Genomic DNA, 12,471 nt, shown 5'->3' with positions numbered 1-12,471 from the left:
AGAAAAACATAAAACAAAATTGTACATCTATAAACATGAAAGATTAAACCTCAAAATCAGGACTAACAAAACCAGTTTGGGAGGGATAGACCTCAGAGAGGCAGACCATAGTCCTAAACAGTTGTTCTAGTTGAATCGTAAGTTTGATTCTGAGTTTTCTGGCTTCCAGCGTTAAAAAGGAAACGCAGAATGTCATTATTCTCATCGTTCATGAGAAAAACCTGTATTGGTTTGCAGCAGGTCTCTGAGCAGGCACAATTTCTCCTAATGCTTAACTCTATAGAGAGTTTCCGGCTTGTGCTGAATAGATGATATTGAGAAATGGGTTAGATCGTGTCTTCACAGTTTCTCAGAAAATGCAGCCCTAGTTTTCTCCAGGCTGTTCCTTACAGCATCCCTTGCTGGAAGGTGAGGGAATGACAACAAAACATGACTCAGTGATTGCAGTTTTCTTAGCAGGATGGGGTTGGGTAGTGAGGCCAAAGCATTTTGTTTCTGACAGTCTAGTTTAACTCCAGAATAAAATACAGAGTAGATAGAGAAGTGGGTAGACCTGTGTGGCTCTCAAACAATTCTTTGTCGAGTTAGTCTTCATCAGTCGTTGTCTTGATCACTGCTAGGTGGACCACATGGGATGGCTGAGCTCTCTGGCCCAGGTCTAAGTGCTGTGCTTTGTGTTGCTCGGTATGGTAACCCCATCACTTTACCTGAAAATGTAGGGTTGGCCCCTTGAGTGGGTTTAATGGAGCTTCATTAACCACAAGTCTCACCTGGATAAAGGCCTCCAAGGTAAACCAAGGGAATGCCAGACAAGACCAGTATATTGCTTTGAAAAGACTCCTGGTTTCAGTGTGGAGTTAAAAAAAAGACTCCAGGTTGGTCCAGCCATGCTTGTAGAAGCATTATTCACGTTAGCCAAAACAGGGAAGCAAATCAATATTCAACAGACAAACAGATACACAAAACACAGTATATCCATATGGCAAAATGTTATTCAGACTTTAAAAGGAAGGGACTCTGACACACACTACAACTTAGATGAACCTTCAAAGCATGATGCTGAAGGAAATAAGCCAGTCCTAAAAAAACAAGCATCCGTTGAGATGAGGAGAGAGTTCTGAAGATGGGAGGTGGGGAGGTGGTGGCGGCTACACACCAGTGTAGGTGTACTTAATGTCACTGAAGTCTAGACTTAAAAATGTACGAGTGACAATTTTTATATTATGCATATTTTGCCACAATTTTTTAAAAGACTTCTGGGACTACCTTGGCACATGAAGGAACCTATTACATCCTCAGAGTTCAGAGAGCATGCCCAAGAGGATGCCTGAAGTAAGCTCACACCCTATGTTGTGGAGGCTGCAGAAAGCCTCAAAACATCGGCGTCAGTGGTTCTTGACAATCTTGTTTAAGAGGCAGATTCCCAGGTTCTCACCATCAGAGATTTGGATGCAGTGCGTGTGGCGTGGGGCCAAGTACGTGCATTTTGTGCAAGCATCCCCAGGCACTTTGACACAGTGGGCCATGTTCTACACTTTGGGAATCAGAAATGCAGCTTTGTGGAAGGCCTGCCTAGATGAATTCATCGTAAAATCCATGCCCAAGCAGCTAAATGAGTTGATCTACTGCATTGGACTCTTGGCTGTACACCAGTTAGATTTAGGAGAACAACCTGCCCCCAAATTATCCTGGCTTAGAGGAACTGGTATTCATCCATCTTTTTTCTGGCAATAATTTGATAACAGGATGGTCCAATGGCATATGGAGGACACTTATCAGTTTGTAACAGTAAAATGATATCATCAGCACCACATGGGAAAATACCCTCTGACTCCTTTTACAGTGGGTCATGCACTAAGATCTCTGAAAGTGCTCCTTTAACATAAATAAACTCACATAGAATATAAGCTAAAAAGAAGGGATCAGCCCACTCTATGCTGCTCAGCATTACTAGAGGAAATCATTACCACCCACCCTGTTGTTCCCACTGTGGTAAAAATATGTGCTCTAGTAACAGCAGTGATGGAAAATCTCTCATGAATTTTAGTCATTTCCAATAAGTTCCATTCCACAAAGTTACAAGCTGACAAGCAATCAGAGCTTTATGCAGGTTTTTAAAAATTATTATTTTGAGAAATGTTTTCATTAAGAGATTAAGAGGCTAGCTTTGGCCCACAGGATGTAGCTGTGTGCCCATCCACACAGGCTCCTCCTCAAACCCATGGACTTGATTTTGAGAGCAGGCCTGTGGCATTGGGAACCTGCCAGGCAGAGCAGGCATGAAGCATCTCCAAATGTAACCACCCATTGGGTTCTGCTTGCCTGCTGCCTAGACTGAGCTGATTTATCAAGACAGGGAAATTGCAATAGAGAAAGAGTTTAATTCACAGAGTCAGCTGTGTGGGAGACCAGTGTTTTATTATCACTTAAATCAGTCTCCCTGAAAACTTGGGGATCAGGGTTTTTAAAGATAATTTGGTGAGTAGAGGTTCAGAAAATGGAGGATGCTGATTGGTCAGGTCAGAGATGAACTCACAGGGAGTCCCAACTGTCCTCTTGTACTGAATCAGTTCCTGAGTGGGGCTAAAAGACCAGATGAGCCAGTTTATCAGTCTGGGTGGTACCAGCTGATCCTTTGAGTGCAGGGTCTACAAAATATCTCAAGCCTTGCTCTTAGGCTTTACAATAGCGATGTTAGCCCCAGGATGCAATCTGGGGAGGTTCCTAATCTTACAGCCTCCAGCTGCATGACTCCTAAACCACAATTTCTAATCTTGTGGCTAATTTGTTAGTCCTGCAAAGGCAGTCTCATCCCCAGGCAGGAAGGGGGTTTGTTTGGGGAGAGGGCTGTTATCGTCTTTATTTCCAAACTAAACTATAAACTAAGTTTCTCCCAAAGTTAGTTCAGCCTACGCCCAGCAATGAACAAAGGCAGCTTGGAGGGTAGAAGCAAGATCGATCAGTTAGGTCAGATTTCTTTACTGTCATAATTTTCTCAGTTATAATTTTGCAAAGGCAGTTTCACACGTGGAGTAAGGGAGGTAGAGGAGCTATAAAGGATCTGGTCTTGAGGAAAGTAAGCCCCCAGGTAGTGGTTGACACCTGTGCTCCACAGCCTGGCTGCTAAGAAGGAGCCCCACTGTGAGACCTGGCAGGGAGTGAAATACCTAGGACTGTGCCTAGACAGAAAGATAGAGGGCTGGGCTAGCTGGGCCTTGGATTTAGAGTCCTGGACTCAGACCATTGCTGCCTCCATCTGCCACCCCACATCATGCCCTTGGGCTTCCTTTCCATTCATGCTTCCTGGCCCTGCCTGTGTGCACACTCAGACCTTCACTGTCCCCATCCTTCCTCTCCAGCTGTGATGGAGGCACAGGGGCCTGGAGCCTGAGAATACATCTGCAGGCCTTGCGTGAGAACAGGGAACACATGGACCCCATTGCCCACTCTCACACAGGTCTAAGAGCCCAAGACCTGTTTTTCTTCTGCATGTGATGTTCCTTTTGCTCAGCTAATCCTCAAGGCCCAGCTGGCAGAAGGGTCTTCCACAGGAAGTACAGTGTCCCACAGATATGTTTCCCTTGGAACCAGACCAAGGGAGGGCCACAGCAATCGATCATGGTCCACAGCCTCAGTTAAACCTGGTTTCTAGAGGGTTTAGGGGGCTCTGTGGGAAAAGGGGAGGCAGAGAGTAGAACTTCCTGCAGCTTCCTGGCTTCAATCAGAGCAGCTCCAGTTTTTATGTATTACATATATGGAGCCTTGATGTGAGGCCTCAGCTTTAAACCACTATTCTGACATGAATGAATATATGCATGTGTGTCTATACAGATGCGTGTGTAAATATGTCTTCACGAATGCATATATGCATGTGGATGCTTACTGATGATCTTAGTGATGATAGTTCCTAATCTGAGGCATTCTCTGAGGGCAGTACGTGTCCCATAGCAGGGTCTTAAAAAATATTTGATGCCAGGCGTGGTAGCTCATGCCTGTAAGCCCAGCACTTTGCGGGGTCGAGGTGTGAGGATCACTTGAGCCCAGGAGTTTGAGACTGGCCTGGGCAATACAGTGGGACCGTATCTCTATAAAAAATAAAAATTAAAAAATCAGCTGCTTGTGATGGTGTGTGCCTGTAGTTCCAGTTACTTAGGAGGCTGAGGTGGGAGGATCATTTGAGCCCAAGAGGTCAAGGCTGCAGTGAGCCATGACCCTCACCACTACACTCTAGCCTGGGTGACAAACAAACAAACACACACAAAAACATTTGATATGTGGACAAATGAAAAGTTTGGTAGTGTGTGTTGTAAGGATAGGAGTCCAGTGTGAGGGAAGGAGAGGGTTCAGTCAATTATGATCATTAGTCTATTAACCTGTGGTAAATGAGCCATAGGAGATAAATTCCTACCTACTCTATACTTTTAATGGACTCTTGCTCCAGCCCCATCTTCCCTGCCCCTTTCTTTTTCCACAGCAGCTCTGCAACGGGCCAATAGCTTCCAGTCTCCAACCCCAAGCAAATACCAGAACTGGAGGAGAGAATTCCGGTCGAGTGAGTCACCAGCTCTCTGGGGGTGGGAGGCTGGGGCTGGGCAGAGATCTCTGGTTAATTCTCAGGGGCAGCTGTTCTCATTCCTTACATGGTATCTCTCTGGCATGGCCTCCTGGTTGTCAGAGGCAAGAAATAAAATATAACGTTGACTTTATTTCTGCTGCTGACTAGAGGGAGCCTTTTCCAAGGGACTCAAGATCTTCCCATCCCACTCCACCCCTGGCTCAGGAATTATGGAGCTTTAGGATTCTACAGTTTCACCCAGATAGGGCCTTAGCCATCATTGCCTCTAAGTTTTTAAAATACAGATGAGTAAGCTGAGGTTCACAAACTCTGTGATTTGATTCTGTATGCTGGGGTGAGACTGGGGCATCAGATTAACGGGCTCACACAAAGCAGGGTGCTATACACACACCTATACATCCACACACACCTCTACAAATACACACATGTGTGCACACACACGCACATAAACACACACACACACACACACACCCCTACACCTACACACCCCAGCTCCTTTTTCTGAGCCAGCCTTGGTCCCAGCACCCTGGGGAATAGCTGGGCTTCAGCAGGTGCCGAGGCAGCAGGCCCCACCAGGGGGCGCAGTGACCACACAGGCTCACCGACAGGCCCGCGATCCAGGGGCTGCAACACTTAACTGAGCAGAGTTACCTCCCCAGACCCTGAGCAAGGGCCAGAGATTCTTCATCCAATTCCAGGCTCATCGCTGCCTTCCACCTACCCGGATACTCACTCCCTCTCCAGCCTCACCCTAGAAGAGGAGGACCCAGGAAGGCCTTGGCTTAGACAGGGGTTTCTACCAAGAAACTTTGCTGCAATTGGAACTGAGCCCTGGTCTTCTTTCCTTCTGAGTCAGGACTCCCAGCCAGTGAGTCATTCCCCCACCACCCCCAGACCCGCCACCCTCCCACCGGGTCAGGCTGGGACACAGACACCTTGGGAGCAGGACCCAGGGCTGTACTCTTGGGCAGGCCACTTCATCTGGGGACAGCCCAGAGTAACTCCTGAATCCTCTGACAGCCCCCAGCAGTGACAGCAGAGGCAGAGGAGCTAACATTGCCACACATGGGTCATCACCTTTACTGCCCTGCTCCGGTGTTCCCCAAGTCCCTGGAACCCTGCTGCCCGGGCCCAGACTGCGGGGGTGCAGAGTCCATCCCAAGGCTTCCAGCCCACTCTACTGTGTGCTGCCAGTGTGGGGGCTCAATCCCTCCTCGAGGAGCTCCCAGCCTAGGGTGAGAGCAGGGAGGCTGCTGGGAGACCCCCGCTCCCCAGTAGGGCTGGGTTGCTGGGGAAGGCACAGCAACAAGAGGACTACTGAACAGCCCCACGGTGTCTAGGATGGATCTGGGGACCTCAGCCTTTAGTTTTCAGAGTATTGCATGGTGTTTCTCGAGGTCATATGAAAGCTGGTTTGAGGGCAGGGTTTGAGTTTTGATCATTTCAATCAGCCTAGTGTCTAGTACGGTCTGGCCCAGAGGAGGAACCCAGTCCTTGTTTGCCGAATCAATGAAGGCAGGAAGGAACCAAGGAGCAAGCTGGCTGGACTGAGTGCAAAGGGAGCACATGGGCTCAGGCCTGCTCAGGTTGCCGCCCCTAGAGGGCGCTCCAAGACTTTGAGAGGGATTTGAACCTCGCAAAACCTCCAAGCTCTGGGAAGCTGCACCCTGGAGTCTCAGTCTCACAAAAATCCCCGGAGCTGAAAGCCACCAGAGCCATCTTTTTGATTGTCTTCATTTTGCCCAAAAGGAAACCCCAGGAGGCAGGGCTAGCCTTGCCATTGGAAGCAGAATGCGTGGTATCATCCCTCCTGTCCAGAGGCATGACTGCCCCATCTCAGCTGGTTCTGGCTCCAAGCCCCAGTGGGACAGCCGGAGGGGCTATGCGGCTGCCCTAGGCACCCTCCCCAGCTGATCATGCTGCTAGATGACCTCTAGGATCTAGGGGAAAGGTTGCTGCTGCCAGAGGGCCCAGAGAGGAGGCCATGCCAGCTCCTGACCCAGAGGCAGCCTGGATGCTGAACCTCGGCATCCTTCGGGCAAAGCAACCATAGGGGCCAGCAGCATGCATGACTGAGACCCTGCAGAGGGCAGGGCAGCCCCTGTGGGCCATATGTAGGTTTCAGGGAAACGGCCAGCAGTGGGGGATGTGAGTTAGCCAATGAGGAGCTCCCGGCCCAAGAGTTAGAGAAATCCTGGCTGGGGAGAGTGCGCAGCCCCCTCTGGAATGGGCCAGGGCGTTGTGTCTTCACTGGACACGGCTTGTGTGCATGAGAGGATGGGAAGCTAATGGAGTTCATGTTTTGCTGAGAACTAGCTTTTACTTTGTGTCCTGCCCCACTGGGCACCTCTGATTTTTGTTTTTGGTTTTCCTTGAGATGGAACATCACTCTGTCACCCAGACTGGAGTGCAGTGGTGTGATCTCGGCTCACTGCAACCTCCACTTCCTAGGTTCAAGTGATTCTCCCACCTCAGCCTCTCAAGTAGCTGGGACCACAGGCGTGCACTACCACACCTGGCTAATTTTCGTATTTTTGGCAAAAAAACAGGGTTTTGCCATGTTGATCAGGCTGGTCTTGAACTCCTGAGCTCAAGTCATTTGCCCACCTCAACCTCCCAAAGTGCTGGGATTACAGGTGTGTGCCACTGTGCCCGGCCAACTGGGCATCTCTTTTTAGCCCATCTTAAGCCACCCCATGAAGCTGCACCAGACTGCCCACTTTTTGGATGAGGAGACTGAGGGGTTAAGTAACTTGTTCAGAGCCAGGCAGCTGATGTGTGTGTGAGGAGGTGGAGTTCAGGCTTCCCTTCACCATCTTCTGAGAGAACCCAAAGACAAAGTGGGCGTCGGGAAGGGGAGGTTTCCCATTACCTTCCTCCCCAGGCTGTGCCCAACTCCCAAGCAATGGCTTGAATGGCAGCTCAGGGACCGGGGGCTTGGCTTGAGCTGGGGCTTTGCTTCCCCAATCTCCTCAAGCCGTGCTGGAGTTCCATCTTGAAGGCAGTGCAGGAGGACCATGTGTGGAGAGAGAGACCCCCTAGCGGGGGTGGGAGTGGGGATGAGATCGAGGAAAGAAGGGAACAGCTTCCGGGTCATGACCTCGTGAGCCCTGAGGTGTTTCTGTCAGGTTTGGTTCCCGAGGTGGTCCTGGCTTCCTGTCAGGAGGTTCCCTGAGGGATCCTCAGGGGAACAAAAAGGCAGTCTGTTGAGCCGAGGGGAGAGGAGGCAAGTGAAGGGATTTGATTCGGAAGACAGCAGAAAGAGGAGAATGAGGGTGCAAGGAGGAAGGGAAGAAGGAATTTGCCAGGAATTTGGCAAGTTGAGGATGAGGATGGGAAGCAAGACAAGGACTGACTCACAACTTTTGCCTTTTTAGGCTGGAACCTTCTCATCCTGGGCTGCGATGGGGGTGCGGTAGCGGGAGGCCGGCCAGCCGCCTCCCCGGCAGCTCCTTCCTGCCGCCCTCAGATCATATCTGTTCCCGGAATTACCTTCCCCCCCACCCCCCGCAAGCGTCTGCGAGGCCTCCCTCTGGGAGCTTGCTGACCCTGCGTGCGTGGGCATGTGGTGCTATCTGTTGGGAGCCCGAGGCTGGGACACACGGTCACACAAGTTCGCATTGGTGTGTAGGGGAAGGCAGGACAGGATATCGAGAAGAGTTTGGCCCCCGGCATGGAGGGGACTCAGTGGGATGGGTTTGGCCTGGCCTGTGTGGGTCCCTGAGGAAGAGCTCACCACCCAAAGCTTTGGGGAAACTGAGACCAGGGGATTGTGTTACGCTATGAAGCGGGTGAAAATCTGAAGGCTAGCCACCCTGGAGGAAAATTTGAATGGGTCAGCTGAGCAGCCAGAAGCAGAGAGTCAGACAAGAGAGTGGGCTCGTTCCACGTGGTGGTCCTGGGAAGTTTCTGGGGGACATCCCTATGTGCCACCACAGTTCTGGGGAGAGCTGGTTGGGCTGAGGGTAGGTACTAAGAGGGCAGATCTGAAAGGGTGCATGGCATTTGACAGAAATGATTTGGGGACAAGTGGTCTGAAGTGATCCAATAGGGAGATAAAATGTTTGAGATTTTAGATTTAAGTTACCATGCTTGAGGGGAGGAAGGGGAGAGAGGGAAAAGCAGGGGAGAGGGAGAGGAAGAGAGTGCGCATGTGAGCTTGGTTGATCTTACAGTGTACGACTCAGAATTCTGCTCTCACCAGACTAGATGATCTCAGCCCCCCACAGTGCAGAATCAGGCCTGTCCTCAGGGCCCTGCCCCGCACCTTTCGCCTGCGTCTCTGAGCTGCCACACTGTATCCCGTTTGTTTCCTGACCAACAGGAGCTTGGCATGGTCCCCACTCCATATCCTTCAAATGATTTGATACTCACTGCAACCTCCCGCCCTTGTGTTCTCTTAAAATCTTTAACGACTCTTCCTGTCTGAGAGCCTCTTGGCACACATGTGAGAAGGAAGAGTCCATATCCTTAGTCATGGACGTCTATCCTGTCTGTTCCCACAGCAAAGGGTCCAACATCTTGTGGGAGGAAAGCTCAGGTGGTTTATTGACTGAGTGATTTAACACAGCCCAGCTCCCAACCACGATGGTTTTAGGACACTCTCTGGAGGCAGACGTGTATTTCTAAGAAATGTTCTGGAGATGCCCTGATACATCTCTCAAGAGCATCCTCGCATGAGTCTGAAACACAATGGTGCTTAGACTTCCTACCCTGGGACTTCCTTTGCCCCATGGGACCCTGCCACTGCTCTACCCATTCCTCTGAGTCCCAAGCCTCGGCACCAGGAACCTCTGAGTCAGGCTCTGACATCTTCCTCTTTCTGTTTATAGAGTTGGAGCTTCACTTAAAGTCTCCTCTTTTCTTGATAAAATAATAACACTTTGTAATGAAGAGTGTGTTTTTTCCTTGGTAGGTTTGACGCCAGTGAACAAAAGAACTATGTCACCTCCAAAGGACCCTTGTCCTTCTCCTCCTCTTCCTTCATTGTCTTCTCGTTCATGTTCCCCACCATCTTCTTCTGCAACCAGTGTTTCTGGGGATGGCTCCTCCCTGCCTCAGGTGAGTGTCCTTGAGGGTCCTGACCAGGTGTCGGGAAGCTGAGCTACCGGTACTCTTCCCACCTTCCACACTTATCTCTGGATTCCACGTGCTCATAGGTCAACCTAAGTGCAAAGCCAGGGTCAGAAGACACGCTGTCAAGGGTCTATGCCAGCCATCTTCACATGTACCTTTCACAGAAGCTCCTGCTGCTCCTTCACAGCCATCCTGAGGACGCAGTTACTTTCTCAGCAAACTTTACAGGGTTTAGACTCCGTGCCAGGTCTCCATAGGATGCAGAACTGCCAGGACACCTTTCCCTTGAGCACTTACAGAGGGCATTGAGGAATTTGCAGCTGTAGGATGGCAGACACAGAAGGGAGGTTTCCTTTGGTAGCGTCCAAGAACCTTGGAAGCAACATCTCCCTTGGATATAAAATGTCATCATTGATATGCAGGCTAGACTCTTTCCTTCTGTATGTATTTATCAAACCTTTGTTACCTGTCGGGCCTGTTCTAGGCTCTGAAAGTAGAGTGCACAAGACAGAAAAGATGTGTGCTCTGGTGAAGCCCCTGTGCTATGACCTGCCCCTCAGGCACCAGAGCTCTGGGGAGGCCATAGCCACCCCTAGAATCCACTCACATTCTCTCTTTGCCAAGGGCCAAGTTCCTGCATTCTAGAAATAGCTACTTTCTCAATGGTGCAAGGTGGGAGGTTAGAAAGGGTCATTGAAAGGTATTAAGGGCCATCCTTGTGCCACCACAGCTTCAGCCCAGAGGGTGACTGTTGCTTCTTACTTTGATGGCCTCCAAGGAAGAAGCCTTGGTTCCTTGGTGGTTGGAGGCACATACCTATGGGTGAAACATGCCCTTTAATAGAGACAATGGCTGAGCAAGAAAAGGAGGAGCTTGTCTTCCCCTGTGTGCCTGGCTACCCACAGAGGCCCAGCCAGCTCTGCTCTCATGGGCCCAGGAGCTTGTCAACAGCAGGGTCCTACCTTTGTCTTCCCCTCTGGCTTCCTGAATCCCAGCTAAGCTGGGATTCAGAAAACCCTTTCATCAGTGCTGATTCAGGGGTTCCAGGCAGATCCTGGCAGGACGCAAGGCAGCTACTTAGAACAAAGAGTATCCCTTTGAAATCATCTTAGGCAAAATTATTTTTGAATTTGGGCATCTGAGATGGAAAGAATAAAAGGGAGGGAGTTGTGGATTGAGATTTGCTTTTATCATATAAATAAATGGTGGAAAATTTAAGTAATTGCTATTTTTGCCCATCCCTTCTAGCTGACAGCTTCTGAGCCCCTCTCACAGGTCTCAAGAGGTCATCCAAGTCCTCCAACTGCAACCTTTGGGAGGCGAGCCATAGCCCGAGGAGCACCCAGGGAAATTCCCCTGTATCTGCCTCATCACCCAGAGCCAGAGTGGGCAGAGTACTGCCTGGGGAGCCCTGGTGAAGATGGCATCTCAGGCCCTGCAGAGATGATTTCTGATGAGTGCCAGCCAGCAGAGGCCCCTCTTGGGGACGTCAGAAGCAAGCACAGAGACCCACACCCCATCTGGGGGAAGGACAGGTGCTTGCCAGGCCAAGAGCTGTCTCCCTTGGCTGGAGAAGACCAGGAAAAAGGGAGTACTGGAACCAGGAAGGAAGTGGAGGGAGGGCCAGTGCTGGCAAAGGAGAAGCCAGGCCTAAAGAAGTTAGTCCTCACTCAGGAGCAGAAGACCATGTTGTTGGATTGGAATGACTCCATCCCTGAGAAAGTGCACCTCAAAGCTGGGGAGCAACTTTCCCAGAAGAGTACTGAGAGTGGTAGAGGAGGCCGTGTGCTGAAACCAGTTCGCCCCTTGCTGCTCCCTGGGGTGACAAGAGAGCCTCTGCCAACCCAGAGAGGGGTTCAGGAGGAGACGGGAACCCCCGCGGAACAAGCTCGAGGGGAGCGAAGCGTGCCTCCACCCAGGTCCCCGCTCCGGCTTATAGCCAATGCCATCCGGAGGTCCCTAGAGCCCCTCCTTCCGAACTCTGAAGGTGGGAAGAGGGCCTGGGCCAAGCCAGAATCCAAAACTTTGCCCACACACACCTGCACTCGCTCATTCAGCCTTCGGAAAACCAATTCCAATAAAGACAGGGACCAGCATTCCCCTGGGAGAAACCAGTCCTCAGCCCTTAGCCCTCCTGGCCCTGCCCTCCGCACCCATAGTTTGCCCAATCGGCCATCCAAGATCTTTCCTGCTGTCATGTCCCCACCGTGCAGCAAGATTGAAGATGTCCCCACACTCCTCGAGAAAGTGAGTTTGCAAGAGACCTTCCCAGATGCTTCCAGGCCTCCAAAGAAAAGAATCTCACTTTTTTCCTCCCTCAGACTCAAAGACAAATCCTTTGAGAGTTTCCTCCAAGAATCCAGACAAAGGAAGGATATCAGGGACCTCTTCAGCAGCCCCAAGAGGAAGGTACCACCTGAAGACAGTGCGCAGGCCCTGGAGAAGCTGCTGCAGCCTTTCAAAATCGCCTCCCTGTGCCAGGCAGCCCCTCCTCCTCCTCCTCCTCCTTCTCCTACAGCTGGAGGTGCAGGTAAGTGGCTCTGGCTGGATAAACGTCTGCACTTCATGCTGGGCAGTTAGTTATCTCATTGCGTCAACAAGAAGGCATCTTTCGCTTTGTTTTGCTTCTTAAATTCTAACAAAAGTAGGAAAACCTTAAAGTTGAAAAATTTGAAAAAAATCTGAAAAAAATAGTTTTGAAATTATAGAAAGTGTTGAAAAGAGACCAATCAACCATAACTGTACCACCACTTTTTTTTTTTTGAGACAGAGTCTCACTCTGCCACCCAGACTGGAGTGCAGTGGCATGATCTCAGCTC

At 50.4% G+C, this 12,471-nt stretch overlaps 1 protein-coding gene across 1 annotated transcript in view; it reads left to right on the top strand.

Annotated features, from left to right (window-relative positions):
• Window positions 1-12,471, top strand: part of MICAL2 (microtubule associated monooxygenase, calponin and LIM domain containing 2) — a 250,253-nt gene that overhangs the window by 172,344 nt on the left and 65,438 nt on the right. Inside the window, exons 28-30 of the mRNA XM_064365173.1 lie at window positions 4,475-4,552; window positions 9,492-9,637; window positions 10,901-12,182. Coding sequence (XP_064221243.1) covers window positions 4,475-4,552; window positions 9,492-9,637; window positions 10,901-12,182 — 1,506 coding nt within the window. The remainder of the gene's footprint in view (window positions 1-4,474; window positions 4,553-9,491; window positions 9,638-10,900; window positions 12,183-12,471) is intronic.

The sequence above is a fragment of the Aotus nancymaae genome, unplaced genomic scaffold (assembly GCF_030222135.1).
Source record: "Aotus nancymaae isolate 86718 unplaced genomic scaffold, 86718_ANA_hifiasm-v0.15.2.pri h1tg000059l, whole genome shotgun sequence".
Taxonomy (NCBI): Eukaryota; Metazoa; Chordata; class Mammalia; order Primates; family Aotidae; genus Aotus; species Aotus nancymaae.
The sequence above is the reverse complement of the archived record's forward strand: the minus strand, read 5'-3'. Positions and strand labels throughout refer to the sequence as shown.